The sequence below is a fragment of the Oryx dammah genome, unplaced genomic scaffold (genome assembly GCF_014754425.2).
Source record: "Oryx dammah isolate SB20612 unplaced genomic scaffold, SCBI_Odam_1.1 HiC_scaffold_18, whole genome shotgun sequence".
NCBI lineage: Eukaryota > Metazoa > Chordata > Mammalia > Artiodactyla > Bovidae > Oryx > Oryx dammah.
Window position 1 is genome coordinate 52,504,561 of NW_024070202.1, and position 20,202 is coordinate 52,524,762.

Consider the following 20,202-nt stretch of genomic DNA (forward strand, 5'->3'; position numbering starts at 1 on the left):
ATGAGTATCAGAATCACTTCACAGTAACAAATATTTAAAATCACTTCTCTGCTATAACAATTAACTTAATACCACCTAATAACCTAACTTCAACATATATAAGCAAAAGTAACAGAACTATAAGAAGCAAATGGACAAAGCCATCATTATGGTGAGATTTAAAAAAATTAGAGATAAAGATTTGAATAACACAAGTATCAAGCCTGACCTGAGACACATGAAAGCATTATATCCAGTGACTGGAGAATATATATTCTTTTTACAACTATTTGAAACACTTTGAAAAACCTAACATCTACTAGGTGATAGAGCAAGTCTCAAGGACAGATCATCAACCAGATAAACTGAACAGAATGCAGTTATGTTAAAAATCATCAACAAAAACATTACAGAGTACTTTAAAAAAAAGACTCTTAAAAAATTAAATGTTGAAAGAAAAGAATTACAATTAAAACAAAAAACATTTTAGGAAAAAAGAAAGCAAAACTATTACTTCCTGAAACTTGTAAAATACAACTGAAGAGATGCTGAGGAGGAAAATTGTAGTTAAGGTATGCTCAAATTAGAAAGAAGAATAAAAATTAATAAGCTAAGTGTTTAACTCAGGAGGTTAGGGAATATTCAGACAAAACCTAAAGTAAAAAGGAAAATAAAGACAATAACAGAAACTGATAAAGGTTTCCTTCTCATTGGATACAGAAAACATTCAATACATATCAACATTTCTTCTGATTACATTTAAAGTAATTTTAGTTGTAGAAAGGAATTAGGACTTTAGAAAGGGTTTCTGGGGAAAAAAGTCAGCAAGCACTCAGCATCCATCATACTTAGTGCATTCATTTCAGGATCTGAAGCAAGAAAGCAACCTTGCCATTGCCACTGCATTCATTTTTCCTTGGGTAGTAATCAGAGCAATAAGAAAGTTCAAAGAAATACAAGTGGTAAGGATTCATCAGAAAGGGAGAAACTAAACTGTTAATTACACATGCTCAAATCAATCATATAAAAATGTATTAGCATCATGAAAAGTTAATTAGTAAGTCTTACATATTTAAAATTAATATAAATAATCGGATTTCTCTACATCAGAAAATTACCAAAAAAAACCCCCAAACACTTTGCCAAATAACAAATTATTAAATAATTATTTACTTTTATGTTCTGTTTTTCTTAAGGTGAGGTATGCAAACTGAAAATATTACATTGGACTTATACAGTCCCAGAAAGAGAGAGAAAGACAATGTGTCAAGAGATGTAGGGTAGGGAGGCAAAGTATTTCCCTTGTGTACACATCGGTCAGAATTCTTTATTTGCTAATAACTTGCTGAATAGTTTGCATATTCTAGTTCAGCTATAAAAGACTTACATCTGGTTATCTCATACTTTCATCTCCTGCAAAGGAGCATACTATCCTACTACAGTATGTTCTTCATTCCTGTTCTTCAGTTAACAAAAACAATACAATTATTCATAAAACTATCACAGTGCTTTTGGATCAAGTTTAACATGATGCCTTCCTGAGGGGAAAGAGGTAGGCTGGGAGTTTAGTTCTTACATAAATAAACAGTTCCTTATATGGCTGTGAACTACGGCATGCATCCTGGTATCAGCAAAGTGACTGCCTAAAGAAGGAAATAATAATGTTACAAGGATAGTGATGAATACTGGCGTTCCTTTAAAAATGTTCATTATCCAGGTGTGCACCAGTATAACATGTATGCCACGAAATAAAGAGAGCAAGATTCTAAAATCTGAAGGATTAATAGTAAAAGAGTAAGTGAAACAAAGCCTGTGGACTTTCTAAAGCATGAACTATACTATGACAAGCTGTAGCATGGTTAAATAAATTATATTTACTATGAAAATGTTATATAAAAAAGTATATTAACCAATGACATACTAGCCGTCTCTATACTTCTTCTTCTTATTAATCTTGGTTATTCTTTGAAGATTTACATTCTGAGAAAATCTATATTCCCTGTCTACCCGTTAACCTATCCAATATAACTTTATTAAGCAAGTAAATTCAGGTTAAGACACCACACTGATAGCGCAGTGATGAGGGAAGAAGTAGTAGCTAAAGGAGTCAGCCTATGCCTGATTAACAGTTTCCTAAGCGGGGAAAACCTATGATTGATTCATGATCATTTTTAAAATCCCAATATACTATAAGCCTCATCTGCATCCTTACTCCAAAACTGTGACCTGCAATAACAGAACTGGCAAGAATGTGACTCAAGAAGGGTAGGATGATTCTTTTAGCCAGAGAGTTGTCATCAATGTAGTAGCTGGAATGACCACATTCGTTCCAGACTCCGAAAACCAGAACTCCATTTCTGCAATAAAAAGGGACAGCTACAAACCACTAGGCAAGAAAGAAACCCATAAAATCTGGGCCAGGTGCCAAGAGCTATCCTTGTGGGAATGTGCACTATCCACTACTTACCTAAGTTTTAAAAAATATTTTGGGGGGTTTTAGTCTACAGTGTTTTATATTCTAATCTCCCATATTTAAATTATTTTTTTTAATTTTTAGAAATATCTTTTAGGAAATTTCAAGTCATTTGGAAAATAGTCAATAAATTTATTAAATGGAAAATTCTGTTAAGAAACTAGGGAAGAGAGAGATACCGTTATTTTTTATCTAAGAGAAAGTCTGAGGATGAGTAGGATATTTAAGAAAACAAGGAACTTTAAAAAGTTTGTTTTAGACCAACCTGAAATGAAATGAAAACGGCACAGGTGAGCAGAGCACCCATGTGCAAGGGGCTATGTTTAGAAGGCGTGTGCAGTATGCTTCTTCAGGTGATTCACATGTAACTTTTGATGATACGTGTAAGGCTTAAAAAGTTTATTAAATTTATTTGAGCTATTCGTTTGAGGGGAGTATTTAAATCAGCTCCCATACTTAGCACAGCCGTCATATCTCTAAATCTTCTAAACTGCCCTATAGCATTTCTGCCCAAATTTTCCATGGGAGGTTAAAAGTTGTGTGAAGGGGAAATGTAGGGGAGACTCTGAATTAAGTTAGTTTAAAACAGTCTTTTTTATATGACTTTCTAAAAAAGATTTGAGGGTAGACTGGTAGACTGGGAAGCTCTATGATGTAGGGTAAGGAGGGCTATTTGTCCTAAAAAGTTTAAAGCTGTTAACATATACACATGCAAAGATTAATATGCATGACAAATCAGAACTGTATACTCACAGTTTTATATTACAACTTCAGAGTTCTTGAGTTAATTTCAGGAGAGTACAAAACTTACCAAAAGCACTGCTCAGAAAAGTACATAGATTTATAGTTGCAAGCTGAAAGCAGTCAAGAAACTATCCCTCAAAAGAGACGTTATTTTTGTAGCACTATTTGTAAAAATTACTATTTTTCCAAGGCAAGTAGTAGCAACTGGCGTGCTCTGACATACCGCCAGCAGTCCCGGTGATTTAACGGAACGGTCATGGCACAGCTATAAACGAATAATTTAAAAGGGTTGGGAGCTGCCCTTTTACAACAGGCATATACATATATGGACTTAAGAGTGGGCCTCTGTTATAGAATTCAACACAGGCATTAATCCATTTATGGTGGGGAATTTTCAGTTTTCAGCCAGCTCTAACCCAATCAGAAATTCTCTGGACAGATGTATGCTATATTCATCCAAATAACACTTTTCTTGTAAAATGCAACTGTTTTATTGAAACGATTTATTGAGGATTAAATAAAATAATAATTTTATTACTTATTCTATTACTTATATAATAAATGATCTATGGTTCCAATGATATTACTTTCAATATGAAATAATTGGCTATAAACTTCATATCCTGGGTTTCTGTCTCGTATTTCATAAGTATTTGTTATTTCTAAATATTACTTAAAAGTGTGCCCAGAAGATAGTAGTTTTTACATGATAAGTATTAATATCAGGTATCCTCAGTCTTTTACTTTCCTCTAGCTTTGTAATTACTGGTACACTGAAAAAAAGGAGAGCTCACTGTTACAATATTTTTGTCCACAACCATGTCTATGCTGCAAAAGTGCCACACTGGGAGGGCGCACAGCCGGTGCAGTCCACAGTTCACTGGGCAGAAGAGTGTGAATGTGGGTTCAAGTTTTTGTTATGTCCTGTAGAAAAGTGGTGATAAGGAAGGTTTTGGTAGGCTTTGGGTCCAAATTCCAGCTCTGCCATCTATAAGCCATGCCTTAAATAAGTTATTTAACTTTCCTTAAGTCTTTGACTTCTCAAATATAAAATAGGAATACTACACTACTTATCTCAAAAGGTATTATGAGGATGAGGTACAATCAAGTAAATAAAGTGCTGTGATAAACAGAATTTTAAGACAGTCCCTATGACCTTCACCTTGGTATTACTCCTATTATGTTACTTTATATGGAAAAGGAGAGGTTATTCAGGTGTGCCAAATCTAATCACAAGAGCCCTTAAAAAATAATAAGTTCTCTGGCTGGGAGTGTAAGAGGAATTTGAAGAGATCAGAGGTGCAGAAAGGATTCTAAGCCAACTATGTTGGCTTGGAGGTTGCCATGTGAGTGGCTTCCAGAGGCTGAGAGTAGCCCCTGGCTAACAGCCAGCAAGGAAACAGGGACCTCAGGTCTACAATCACAGAGAAATAAATTCTACCTCCCTAAGGAGTGAGCCTGGAGGCAGATTCTTAGAGCTCAACCTGGCCAACACCCTGATTTCAGCCTTTTAGGAGCCTAAGAAGAGAATCCAGCTAAGCAGCCCAGACTTCTGACCTAAAGCACAAATGGATGTTGAGTTAATTAACATCCAGTTATTGTTTTAACCTGCTAAATTTATAGTCATTTGTTATGGAGCAACAGACAAGTGTTTATTGGTGTGCGACAAAGATGTTCATGTATTTCTTACTAAGAACCAACAGACTCAAATAAGTCTCTTCTTAAAAACTCCTTTGGGTTTTAAGTTCGATCTGTAAAATGAGCTTTGGCTAGCTAACTTATGAATCCCACTCTAAACATTTGTATGTCTAAGAGTTTGTTTTCAGCTTTTTACAACCTTTGGGACACACTTTGAACAGGCAGTCATGCCTGCTGGATCTCTCCCACTCACTCTCTAGACCCACTCTGCACAGTACCCTGTGCAGGGCCTTACCAGGCAGACACTTAAGGACTGTGGCAATGGGCCACCTTGCCCCACCAATGGAAAGCCCCAGCAGGAGGTCCGAACGATGAAGAAAATGAAATTTGAGCATTTACTTCCTAGATTTCTACAAGTGTACAAGGTGCTAAAGGGGAAAATGATTTACTTTACTTGGGTGTGTGTGGACCAGGAAAAGAAGGTGCTATGGAATGAACAAGGTCCCTCCCCCAATTCATATCTTGAAGCTCTAACCCCCGATGTGACTGTACTGGGAGAGCTTTTAGGAGGTAAAATTTAAATGAGATCATAAGGGTGGAGTTCTAATCTGAAAAGATTGGTGCCATATAATATGAGAGAGACCTTCTCTCTCTGCATGTACACACAGAGAAAAGGGCATGTGAGGATACGGCCAGGAGGCGGCCATCTACAAACCAGGAAATGGCTCCTCACCGGAACCCAACCATGCTCATGTTTTAGTCTTGGGCTTCTAGCCTCCAGAAGTGTAAGACAATACATTTCTGCTATTAAGAAACCAGCCTATGGTATTTTACTACAGAACCTGAGCTGACTCATATAGGGAGCAAACACAACTTCTCAGAGACATCGCCTGGGCCAAGACTTGAAGAGAACAGGAAGGACTTTTTGTTTCCATGTGGTGAGACTTCTTTTTAGTTTGACCATATAGGGTCTTTCTAGGCAAAGGGAACATGAGATAAGGCACAGAAATTTTAGGAAACAGCATGTGTCTAAGTAATTGAAGCACAGGGTACTTGAAATGGAAGGAAGGTTGGAAGAGTAAGCAGAGGATAGATATTGAGGTTTAACATCAAAGGCCAAAGACTTTGTTCAAAGGATCAAGTCCAGTGGGAAAGCATTAAGATTCTTAAGCTATTGGTAAGTACACAATAGTATCCATTTTCAAAAGACCATTCTTGTGGCTGCATAGAAGGTCAGACTGATAAAAGTGAAGAACAACTAGGCTCTGATTTTCACAATGTGCTCCAAGAAGCCCTAAGGGTCTTAGAAGTCAAGGTCACCATGAAGATGGAGGAGGAGGTTAAGTGGGCAGGAACTTGAGACCCCATGTCAACTTCAATCACAGCAGTTCTATGGCCTCGAACCAAATCTGGAACCTTTGTTACACAGGACAACCAGCCTTAGAAAGTCTGTAAAAGTCTTCAAAATGGCTCATCTGGAAGTCAAAGGGACTTACCCTCAAGCTTTCCAGCTGTGGTGAAAAGGTCAAGGAATTATCAAAAATTCTGAGAAATGTGTCTGGGCTGATGCCAGGAAGAAGACAGAACTACTAAATAACACCATTTGTACAGACTATATAAATCCAAGTTAGACTGGAAGCTGTGGCAAAGCCCTAGTCTTTTACGAATATGTGTGAACATGTATGTATGTTCAGTTGTATCTGATTCTTTGTGACCCCATGGACTGTAGCCCACCAGGCTCCTCTGTCCATGGGATTCTCCAGGCGAGAATGCTGGAGTGGGTTGTCATTTTCTATTCCAGGAGCTTCCTGACTCAGAGATTGGACCCTTGTCTCTTGTGTCTCCTGGATTGGTAGGTGGATTCTTTACCACTGAGCCAGCTGGGAAGCCCTAGAACAATGTGTATCAGGAAGGAAAGAAACATGGTACATTAATACAGAGCAACAACAGAATAAATCCACATAAATGGGGAAGTAAGAGAAAACAAAAAACCTATCTGAAGAGGTAACATTTAAGCCATGATCTGAGGGCTGAGCAGTTATACCCAACAGGATAAAGAGGCCAGTATCATTTGTGCAGACAATGTAAGGGAAAATGTAGGGGAAAAAAACTGGATTATGGGGGATAAATAACTTCTCAAATACTCTAGGGAACATAGAGAAACTAGTAAATCATAGGAAATATCTACACTTTGGGTAAGATCAGGGACTTTTATCTTTCTTCAGTTCAGTTCACTCAGTCATGTCCGACTCTTTGCGACCCCATGAACCACAGCACGCCAGGACTCCCTGTCCATCACCGACTCCCAGAGTCCACCCAAACCGATGTCCATTGAGTAGCGACGCCATCCAGCCATCTCATCCTCTGTCGTCCCCTTCTCCTCCTGCCCTCAATCTCTCCCAGCATCAGGGTCCTTTCAAATGAGTCAGCTCTTCGCATCAGGGGGCCAAAGTGCTGGAGTCAGCACATGGCAAAATATCTAAAGCGTAACAGATGCTTGGTGAATGTGTGTGGAACAGCTAATAACTCAGCCTGAGTTCTGAGACCCTGGGAGGTCAGGCAGCAACATGCTAATGAAAATACTACTAGGTAGTAGTCAGAGTTTGTCTCTTTTTACTTGCATATGGTTTCTCATAAGCAACCTGAGGCAATCAGAAACACAAGACATTTGCAGGTCCCTAGGGTAAAATTATTCAACAACTACCACCTCTAGGAAGAGTTTCAACTGATCTGACTTTTGTCAAGTGCCCATAAATGGACCAATCAGTGTGAACAAGGAAATGACGAACCATGACTGGGTCAGCTTACATCACATACCCAACACTGTGGTTATTAGCCAGAAGAAAAGTGAAAGTGAAGTCACTCAGTCATGTCCGACTCTCTGTGACTCCATGGACTGTAGCCCACCAGGCTTCTCCATCCATGGGGTTTTCCAGGCCAAGAGTACTGGAGTGGGTTGCCATTTCCTTCTCCAGGGGATCTTCCCCACCCAGGGATCAAACCCAGGTCTCCCGCATTGTGGGCAGATGCTTTACACTCTACGCCACCAGGGAAGCCCAACCAGAAGATATAGTATTTTATGGTTCTTAACAGATTCTCAGAAAATACTGAGGCTAAGGAGATGAGACTACATGGAAAAATGATAATAAAGTGATTTTCATGTCACTGCTCTTATCTGACATTTTTATCTGAAAATATCAGATGATAGTTATCTACAATACAAAAATAATACAGAGCAAATAAGAACTACTATAAACTAACCTGCTTTAAATAAAAATCTCATTAGCAGTTTTGGCAAATGCATAGTCAAACTAAAAAGAGCATGATGTGAGACTGCAAAGCAAGAACTGTACCCAGCAGAGGGCAGTGCAGCTCTCCACAAAATCCACTGAGTACAAAGAGCTGTGTTCTCAGGAGCTGAAATATTCTAATGCATGACAACTATTTTGTGTTTGGTGACTTTACCTTTCCAAAATATTACAGACATATTCACAAACTGCTATGTCCCTTGAAGAGGCAGCATAAAGAAGAGCCAGTAAAGTCTTGTAATTTTAAAATTCCCTGGGCCATTTTAGCTCCTTACACATAGAGAACTGTATCATCATTTGGGGGAGGGCTAAGGTTTCCTTTGCCTTCACTATTTAAAACAACTGTCCTTGTTTCCTAAAACTTATTATGTAAATGAGCTTTTAAAGAAACTTAATACCCTAAATTTTATTTTACATTCTTCAACTTATACTGTATACAACCCTATAGCCGATTACATTTTTTATTCTACAGTGTTTCCTATGGAAATATGCAGTGTAAGAGTGGTCCTCAAATGAGATTCATTCTAACAGTCAGCTGCCATCCTAATGATGTATGGTTGATCACTTTAATTTTTTCTTCTAGCAATAATATGCTAATTCTAGCTTGGAAGAAAAGTTATGACCAACCTAGATAGCATATTCAAAAGCAGAGACATTACTTTGCCAACTAAGGTCCGTCTAGTCAATGGCACCCCACTCCAGTACTCTTGCCTGAAAAATCCCATGGGCAGAGGAGCCTGGAAGGCTGCAGTCCATGGGGTCGCTGAGGGTCCGACACAACTGAGCGAATTCACTTTCACTTTTCACTTTCAAGCATTGGAGAAGGAAATGACAACCCACTCCAGTGTTCTTGCCTGGAGAATCCCAGGGACGGTGAAGCCTCGTGTGCTGCCGTCTATGGGGTCACACAGAGTTGGACACGACTGAAGTGACTTAGCAGCAGCAGTCAAGGCTATGGTTTTTCCAGTGGTCATGTCTGGATGTGAGAGGTGGACTGTGAAGGAGGCTGAGCGCCGAAGAATTGATGCTTTTGAACTGTGGTGTTGGAGAAGACTCTTGAGAGTCCCTTGGACTGCAAGGAGATCCAACCAGTCCATTCTAAAGGAGATCAACCCTAGGGTCTCTTTGGAAGGAATGATGCTAAAGCTGAAGCTCCAGTACTTTGGCCACCTCATGCCAAGAGTTGACTCACTGGAAAAGACTTTGATGCTGGGAGGGATTGGGGGCAGGAGGAGAAGGGGACAACAGAGGATGAGATGGCTGGATGGCATCACTGACTCGATGGACACGAGTCTGAGTGAACTCCAGGAGTTGGTGATGGACAGGGAGGCCTGGTGTGCTATGATTCATGGGGTTGCAAAGGGTCGGACACGACTGAGCGACTGAACTGAACTGAACTGAACTTTGAACACTTATAAATTATCATTATGGTCTTGGCAGCCACTGATGAACGACATTTATGTTCTTTAAAAGAATGGATTTAAAATACCAATTTTAGGTTTATATGACATAGAATAATGATTTTTAAAAAACATGCAAATAAGAGCTATAAAAAATTCACGTTTTTGATCCACTAACATTTGTCTTCCATAGGTAGGCACTTGATTCAAATCAAGACAATGGCAACAGATTATCATTTTTTTTTAACTCAAGCTTTTCAAAGGTTTTCAGTAGTAAATTTACAGCTGAAAATTTTTTGGGGAAAAAAAATCTAGATTCAAGTCCGTTTCCTGACAACTAGGACATGAATGCTCAACTCATTGTATTTATTGTTTAATCACAAATATGCAGATGAGATGTGCATAGCTGTCCATTCTTAATAAAAGACTAACAATTGATAAATAGTCCTTCAGGATCACCATAAACTTATTTGCCACTCAGAAGAGACATAGTCAATATTTTAGTCTCACAGGAAAACTGAAAACCAGCAAATAAATCAAGCAAATAAATAGTCACTATAGCCCAATAAGCTCAAATAATGATAAGAAGTCAGAATAGCTTTATTTCTTATTTCTTAGAAAAGAATACAATAGATCACAACTTATCAACCATGCTGGATAACTTGTAAGCAGTCTCCACTGTCTGAGGAAGCAGTGCCAAAAAGCAGAAATTACTAATGTGGCTTTAGTTTTCAAAACATTACCTCCAGAAGTGCAGTTCGAATCCCTCACATTTTTCTTTGCATTTTAAACAAGGGGCTCCAAATCCTTGCTCATGACCTAGACCCATCTGTTAAAGAGAAAACAACATGGATTTATTATTATGTTTTAAAAAAATCTTAAAAAAAATCAAAAGACCACAACTTTAATTCAATTTACCACTCCTCTTCATATAACTTTCAAACAAATATTTCATGAGTATCACATTGTTTAGTCAGTGATGACATCCAGGTATGCTATATGGTGATTCCAAGTGCATACACAACATACCCTGTATTCTTATTGCTTTTTTCATGAATAAAAAAGCATTAGAATACAACTATATAGAAGACTAAACATATTGCAAAAGTCACAAAAAGTCATGAATTTATCTTTTTGGCCACCACATGCCCTGTATATAATAGGTACAGGAAACAGTCAGAGGAGCCAGAGCTTGGAAAGCAAGCATGGCCCCAAATGACATATTTTTTTGGCAAACAAGGAATATGCAAACGATTTGGGGAAATATTGTTTTAATTATTTAATTAAATATTGATTTAATATTATTATTTTATTTTTGATAAATATAATAACAATAATAGCAACAACAAACATACTGAATGACAGGGATAGAGATGAGCACTTATTTCACTAAAATTTTACAGAACCTCATAAAATACTTATAAAGTAGGCAATTCTATTCTCCATCTTAAGAGATGACAACTGAAACTCTGAGAGGCCACAGAGCTTACTTAAGATGGTGTACAAGAGATCTGACTCCAAGGTCTGTGCTCTTATGCCCTAGATAGGGGTGCAGGGATTGCACTACTGCCCTTATATAGCAAACCATTTTTTTCCTTCTACCATATTAACAGTAATTCTCAGGAACTGCTGAGACATGACTTAATAAGCAAAAGAGGAGGGGTGCAGATGAGGGAAGGACACCAGAAGGCAATGTAAGCTCTGTAACCCAACTATTGGTATTAGAGTGAAAAAGATCAACTAGCTTTGCTTTAGCACATCAACAAATCACCAGTGCTTCCATTATTCATATCACTGACTGCTGACAGATTTGTTACTGTTTAGTGTCTGGAGTGAGTGTTACAAGTCAGACAAGAGACTTTTTTCAATGGCTCCCTTTTGTAGCTTTATCAAGTTGTGTTTGTCACTGCAATCAAAACCACAAAATTCTGTAAAGCAACTATCCTTTGATTAAAAAATTTAAAACAAAACACATTGTAACTTGTTCCATGAAAGATCAGCTTGATCAGATGAAGTTTAAATGAAGCCCTTCCTTTTTTCTTAAGAATTTTACCACATCCTTTTACATAACTAAGGGCATATTCAAAACCAGCTGGTCTACCCAGCTGCTTAGGAGAACCTACGATTTTTAAAGTTAAACCATTTCAAGAATATTTGCTAAACGTGATAAAAACCTGTCCAGCATTAACTACACTTTATTACCTTTGCCATATCTCCATTACCATTTTCAAAAGATTAAAAATTCTCTAAATTGTATACTTTAACACTAGCCACTTTGTTTTTTTTGAAATAATCAAATTATTTTCTTGTCACTTATCATTATAGTTCACAGTACAGAAATAAAATGGGTTACCAAAAGACAGATTCTAGCTATTTTAGTTTATTGGTCTTTTGCGATGAACATAATTAAAAAGTTTTTTTCTCCACTACAATACCCATAGTAAAATGAATAGCAAATCTAAAAAAGTCAATTATTTTTCCAGCCCTTCCTCGTTTTCCATTACAGGAGAGGTAACAATCCTGAATCTGTCTAGTATATGGATTTGCCTCATACTATGTTCCATGTATCCCCTGCTAAACTGAATCTCAGATGAAAATTAAGATTATATTATTAAGGCTTAATCACATAGCTCAGCTTAAATCAGCTGCTTCTAAACTCACAGTAAGAAATACATTTTGAGGTGGTCCTAAGATGGCGGAGGAATAGGACGGGGAGACCACTTTCTTCCCCACAAATTCATCGAAAAAACATTTGAATGCTGAGTAAATTCCACAGAACAACTTCTGAGTGCCGGCAGAGGATATCAGGCACCCAGAAAAGCAGCCCATTGTCTTCGGAAAGATGTAGGAAAAAATATAAAAGATAAAAAGAGACAAAAGAGGTAGGGACAGAGATCTGTCTGGGGAAGGGAGTCTTAAAAAAGAGAGAAGTTTCCAAACACCAGGAAACACTCTCACTGGTGAGTCTGTGGCGAGCATTGGAACCTCAGAGGGCAACATAACGGGGAAGAAACATAAATAAATAATTAAAACCCACAGATTACGTGCCCAACGGTAACTCCCAGTGGAGAAGCAGCCTCAGACACCGGCAGATGCCCGCATCTGCCACTAGCAAGCAGGGGCTGGGCAGGGAGGTGCAGGCTGCATTGCTTACAGTAAGGACCAGGCCTGAATGCCCGAGGGCAATCTGAGGGAACTAACTTGAGATAGCAAACCAGACTGTGGGATAGCTATCCCAAGAAAAGCCCTAACCTAAGACACCGCCAGGCCCGCTCACAGAATAAAGGGCTGAGCAGAGCTAGCCGCCTGAGGACTGGACCATCCCCCGCCAGAGAGGCAGGCGAGGGCAGCCAGAGCTGGAAGGGGGCAATCGCGGCCCCAGAGAGGCATCATCTACCAAACTGCAAGCAGGCTTCGTTGCTAACAAAGACTTCTTGGGATTCTGGATGGTCAACATCTGCCGGGAGGGTTGCAGCCAGAGATCAGATCCCCAGAAGAGACACAAGGCACACCTAAAAAGGTGCTCCATTGTACACCCAGAAAACTGAGCGGCAGGGACGGGGGGAGGCCATAAGTCACAGTGACCATTCTCGCCAAGCACCTGGTCACTTGAGTTGCTCAGACCTGGGAAGGGCACAAAACACAGGCCCAACCGAGTCTGTGCCTCTTGGAGTATCCGAGTACCTGAACCTGAGCGGCTAAGACCTGGGAAGTGCATGCAATCCAGGGCCAGCCTCAGACAGTTCTCGGCAGAGCAACCTAGAGCCTAAGCAGTGTAGACAGGGAAAGCACACACATCGTTCAGTTCAGTTCCATTCAGTTGCTCAGTCATGTCTGACTCTTTGCGACCCCATTAATTGCAGCATGCCAGGCCTCCCTGTCCATCACCAACTTCTGGAGTTCACTCAAACTCATGTCCATCGAGTCAGTGATGCCATCCAGCCATCTCATCCTCTGTCGTCCCCTTCTCCTGCTGCCCCCAAATCCCTCCCAGCATCAGAGTCTTTTCCAATGAGTCAACTCTTCGCATGAGGTGGCCAAAGTACTGGAGATTCAGCTTTAGCATCATTCCTTCCAAAGAAATCCCAGGGCTGATCTCCTTTAGAATGGACTGGTTGGATCTCCTTGCAGTCCAAGGGACTCTCAAGAGTCTTCTCCAACACCACAGTTCAAAACCATCAATTCTTCAGCGCTCAGCCTTCTTCACAGTCCAACTCTCACATCCATACATGACCACTGGAAAAAACATAGCATTGACTAGATGGACCTTTGTTGGCAAAGTAATGTCTCTGCTTTTCAATATGCTATCTAGGTTGGTCATAACTTTCCTTCCAAGGAGTAAGTGTCTTTTAATTTCATGGCTGCAATCACCATCTGCAGTGATTTTGGAGCCCCCCAAAATAAAGTCTGACACTGTTTCCCCATCTATTTGCCATGAAGTGATGGGACCAGATGCCACGATCTTAGTTTTCTGAATGTTGAGCTTTAAGCCAACTTTTTCACTCTCCTCTTTCACTTTCATCAAGAGGCTTTTTAGTTCCTCTTCACTTTCTTCCATAAGGCTGTGAGCAGGGGCAAACCCAGTGTGACTAAGACACTGCGAGCACACGCCAGTGTTATTTGTTTGCAGCATTCCTCCGTCCCCACAGCACGACTGAATAAGTGAGCCTAAAAAAGTGCCCACCACTGCCACCTTGTGTCAGGGCGGAAATTAGACACTGAAGAGACCAGCAAACAGAAGAAGCTAAAACAAACAGAGGGAACCGCCTTGGAAGAGACAGGTGCAATAGAATAAAACCCTGTAGTTAGCATCGACCACATAGGAAGGGGCCTATAGATCTTGAGAGGTATAAGCCAGATCAAGGAACTATGGGAGAATGAACTGACCCCACACTGTCCACAATACCAGAGAAAGTCCAAGATACATTTTTACTATTATCATTTTTTTAATTAAAAAATTTTTTTAAGTTCTCTTATTCCTTTACTTTTCATTACCTGCTATTACTTTGCAAAAAAAGACCCTAATTTTTATTTATTTATTTATTTTTAATTTTTACTTTACAATTCTGTATTGGTTTTGGCATAGATTGACATGAATCCACCACGGGTGTACATGCGTTCCCAAACATGAACCCCCCTCCCACCCCCCTCCCCACAACATCTCTCTGGGTCATCCCCGCGCGTCAGCCCCAAGCGTGTCATATCCTGCATCAGACATAGACTGGCATTTCGATTCTTACATGATATTATACATGTTTCAATGCCATTCTCCCAAATCATCACACCCTCTCCCTCTTCCTCTGAGTCCAAAAGTCCGCTATACACATCTGTGTCAAAAAAAGACCCTAATTTTTAAAGCAAACTTCATATATATATATTTTATAAGTTTTGTGACTTTGTTTTTTTCTTTAATATTGTATTTTTGAGAATCCAACTTCTACAATAGATTTTTAATTTTTGCTTTTTAGTATTTGTTATCAACTTTGTACCTTTAAGAACCTGATCTTCAGTACTCATTTTTATGAGGGAGCGAGGTCACTGGCCTGATTGCTCTCTCCCCCTTTTGACTCTCCTTTTTCTCCACCAGGTCGCCTCTATCTCCCCCTCCACTTTTCTTCTCTACCCAACTCTGTGAATCTCTTTGTGTGTTCCAGATGGTGGAGAACACTTAGGGGACTGATTACTGCCTGGATCTGTCTCACTCCTTTTGATTCCCCTCTTTATCCTCCTGGCCACCTCTGTCTCCTTCCTCCCTCTTCTCTTCTGTGTGTAACTCCACGAACATCTCTGAGCAGTCCAGACTGTGTAGCACACATAAGGAAGTGATTACTGGTTAGCTTGCTCTCTCCTCTTTTGGTTCCCTCCCTTCTCCTCCTGGTCACCTCTATCTCCTTCCTCCCTCTTCTCTTCTCCATGTAACTCTGAGAACCTTTCTGGGTGTCCATCACTGTGGAGAAACCTTTCATCTTTAACGTAGATGCTTTATCACTGGTGCTGTATAGATGGACAAGTCTTGAGGCTACTGTAAGAATAAGACTGAAAACCAGAGGCAGGAGACTCAAGTCCAAATCCTGAGAACACCAGAGAACTCCTGACTCCAGGGAACATTAATTGACAGGAGCTCATCAAATGTCTCCATACCTACACTGAAGCCAAGCACCACCCACGAGCCAACAAGTTCCAGAGCAAGACATACCACACAAATTCTCCAGCAACACAGGAACACAACCCTGAGCTTCAATATACAGGCTGCCCAAAGTTACTCCAAAACCACTGACATCTCATAACACATTACTGGACACTTCATTGCACTCCAGAGAGAAGCAATCCAGCTCCACCCACCAGAACACAGACACAAGCTTCCCTAAACAGAAAACCTTGACACACCCATCCAACCCCACCCACAGCAAGGAAACTCCACAATAAAGAGAACTCCACAAACTGCCAGAATATGGAAAGGCTGCCCCAAACACAGCAATATAAACAAGATGAAAAGGCAGAGAAATACCCAGCAGGTAAAGGAACAGGATAAATGCCCACCAAACCAAACAAAAGAGAAAGAGATAGGGAATCTACATGATAAAGAATTCTGAATAATGATAGCGAAAATGATCCAAAATCTTGAAAACAAAATGGAATTACAGATAAATAGCCTGGATACAAGGATTGAGAAGATGCAAGTAAGGTTTAACAAGGACCTAGAAGAAATAAAAGAGAGTCAATATATCATGAATAATGAAATAAATGAGATCAAAAACACTCTGGAGGGAACCAATAGTAGAATAATGGAGGCAGAAGATAGGATAAGTGAGGTAGAAGATAGAATGGTAGAAATAAATGAAACAGAGAGGAAAAAAGAAAAACAAATTAAAAGAAATGAGGACAATCTCAGAGACCTCTGGGACAATCTCAGAGACCTCTGGGACAATGTTAAATGCGCCAACATTCAAATCATAGGAGTCCCAGAAGAAGAAGACAAAGAGAAAGACCATGAGAAAATACTTGAGGAGATAATAGTTGAAAACTTCCCTAAAATGGGGAAGGAAATAATCACCCAAGTCCAAGAAACCCAGAGAGTCCCAAACAGGATAAACCCAAGATGAAACACCTAAAGACACATATTAATCAAATTAACAAAGATCAAACACAAAGAACAAATATTAAAAACAGCAAGGGAAAAACAACAAATAACACACAAGGGGATTCCCATAAGGATAACAGGTGATCTTTCAATAGAAACTCTTCAGGCCACGAGGGAATGGCAGGACATACTTAAAGTGATGAAAGAAAACCTACAGCCCAGATTACTATACCCAGCAAGGATCTCATTCAAATATGAAGGAGAAATCAAAAGCTTTGCAGACAAGCAAAAGCTGAGAGAATTAAGCACCACCAAACCAGCTCTCCAACAAATGCTAAAGGATCTTCTCTAGACAGGAAACACAGAAAGGGTATATAAACTCGAACCCAAAACAATAAAGTAAATGGCAACAGGATCATACATATCAATAATTACCTTAAATGTAAATGGGTTGAATGCCCCAACCAAAAGACAAAGACTGGCTGAATGGATATAAAACCAAGACACCTATATATGCTGTCTACAAGAGACCCACCTCGAAACAAGGGACACATACAGACTGAAAGTGAAGGGCTGGAAAAAGATATTCCATGCAAACAGAGACCAAAAGAAAGCAGGAGTAGCAATACTCCTATCAGATAGAATAGACTGTGAAAAGAGACACAGACAGACACTACATAATGATCAAAGGATCTATCCAATAAGAAGATATAACAATTATATGAATTTCACGTTTTTCTCAAGTGCACACGGAACGTTCTCCAGGATAGATCACATCCTGGGCCATAAATCTAGCCTTGGTAAATTCAAAACAACTGAAATTATTCCAAACATCTTTTCTGACCACAATGCAGTAAGATTAGATCTCAATTACAGGAGAAAAACTATTAAAAATTCCAACATATGGAGGCTGAACAACATGCTGCTGAATAACCAAAAAATCATAGAAGAAATCAAAAAAGAAATCAAAATATGCATAGAAACAAATGAAAATGAAAACACAACAACCCAAAACCCGTGGGACACTGTAAAAGCAGTGTTAAGGGGAAGGTTCATAGCAATACAGGCTTACCTCAAGAAACAAGAAAAAAGTCAAATAACCTAACTCTACACCTAAAGCAAGTAGAAAAGGAAGAAATGAAGAACCCCAGGGTTAGTAGAAGGAAAGAAATCTTAAAAATTAGGGCAGAAATAAATGCAAAAGAAACAAAAGAGACCATAGCAAAAATCAACAAAGCCAAAAGCTGGTTCTTTGAGAAGATAAATAAAATTGACAAACCATTAGCCAGACTCATGAAGAAACAAAGGGAGAAAAATCAAATCAATAAAATTAGAAATGAAAATGGAGAGATCACAACAGACAACACAGAAACACAAAGGATCATAAGAGACTACTATCAGCAACTATATGCCAATAAAATGGACAACTTGGAAGAAATGGACAAATTCTTAGAAAAGCACAACTTTCCAAAACTGAACCAAGAAAAAATAGAAAACCTTAACAGACCCATCCCAAGCATGGAAATTGAAACTGTAATCAGAAATCTTCCAGCAAACAAAACCCCAGGAATAGATGGCTTCCCAGCTGAATTCTACCAAAAATTTAGAGAAGAGCTAACACCTATCCTACTCAAACTCTTCCAGAAAATTGCAGAGGAAGGTAAACTTCCAAACTCATTCTATGAGGCCACCATCACCCTAATACCAAAATCTGACAAAGATGCCACAAAAAAAGAAAACTACAGGCCAATATCACTGATGAACATAGATGCAAAAATCCTTAACAAAATTCTAGCAAACAGAATCCAACAACACATTAAAAAGAGGACCAAGTGGGCTTTATCCCAGGGATGCAAGGATTCTTCAATATCTGCAAATAAATGTAATACACCACATTAACAAATTGAAAAATAAAAGCCATATGACTATCTCAATAGATGCAGAGAAAGCCTCTGACAAAATTCAACATCTATTTATGATAAAAACTCTCCAGAAAGCAGGAATAGAAGCAACATACCTCAACATAATAAAAGCTATATATGACAAACCCACAGCAAACATTATCCTCAGTGGTAAAAAATTGAAAGCATTTCCCCTCAAGTCAGGAACAAGACAAGGGTGCCCACTCTCACCACTACTATTCAACATAGTTTTGGAAGTTTTGGCCACAGCAATCAGAGCAGAAAAAGAAATAAAAGGAATCCAAATTGGAAAAGAAGTAAAACTCTCACTGTTTGCAGATGACATGATCCTCTACATAGAAAACCCTAAAGACTCCATCAGAAAATTACTAGAGCTAATCAATGAATATAGTAAAGTTGCAGGATATAAAATTAACACACAGAATTGCATTCCTATACACTAATAATGAGAAAATAAGGACACAATTCCATTCACCACTGCAATGAAAAGAATAAAATACTTAGAAATATATCTACCTAAAGAAACAAAAAACCTATATATAGAAAATTACAAAACACTGGTGAAATAAATCAAAGAGGACACTAATAGATGGAGAAAAATACCATGTTCATGGATCGGAAGAATCAATATAGTGAAAATGAGTATACTACCCAAAGCAATCTATAGATTCAATGCAATCCCTATCAAGCTACCAATGGTATTTTTCACAGAGCTAGAAGAAATAATTTCACAATTTGTATGGAAATACAAAAAACCTCGAATAGCCAAAGCAATCTTGAGAAAGAAGAATGGAACTGGAGGAATCAACCTGCCTGACTTCAGGCTCTACTACAAATCCACAGTCATTAAGATAGTATGGTACTGGCACAAAGACAGAAATATAGATCAATGGAACAAAATAGAAAGCCCAGAGATAAATCCATACACCTATGGACACCTTATCTTCGACAAAGGAGGCAAGAATATACAATGGATTAAAGACAATCTCTTTAACAAGTGGCGCTGGGAAAACTGGTCAACCACTTGTAAAAATGAAACTAGAATACTTTCTAACACCATACACAAAAATAAACTCAAAATGGATTAAAGATCTAAACGTAAGATCAGAAACTATAAAACTCCTAGAGGAGAACATAGGCTAAACCCTCTCTGACATAAATCACAGCAGGATCCTCTATGACCCACCTCCCAGAATCCTGGAAATAAAAGCAAAATAAACAAATGGGATCTAATTAAAATTAAAAGCTTCTGCACAACAAAGGAAACTATAAGCAAGGTGAAAAGACAGCCTTTGGAATGGGAGAAAATAATAGCAAATGAAGCAACTGACAAAGAATTAATCTCAAAAATATACAAACAACTCCTGCAGCTGAATTCCAGATAAATAAATGACCCAATCAAAAAATGGGCCAAAGAAATAAACAGACATTTCTCCAAAGAAGACATACAGATGGCTAACAAACACATGAAAAGATGCTCAACATCACTCATTATCAGAGAAATGCAAACCAAAACCACAAAGAGATACCATTTCACACCAATCAGAATGGCTGCTATCCAAAAGTCTACAAGCAATAAATGCTGGAGAGGGTGTGGAGAAAAGGGAACCCTCTTACACTGGGGTGGGAATGCAAACTAGTACAGCCACTATGGAGA

General features: G+C 38.9%; 1 protein-coding gene across 1 annotated transcript in view; it reads right to left on the minus strand.

Annotated features, from left to right (window-relative positions):
- The window catches only part of TES (testin LIM domain protein), a 62,761-nt gene that overhangs the window by 16,026 nt on the left and 26,533 nt on the right, over positions 1–20,202 (minus strand). Inside the window, exon 2 of the mRNA XM_040260892.1 lies at positions 10,286–10,371. Within this exon, the coding sequence (XP_040116826.1) occupies positions 10,286–10,371 (86 nt within the window). The remainder of the gene's footprint in view (positions 1–10,285; positions 10,372–20,202) is intronic.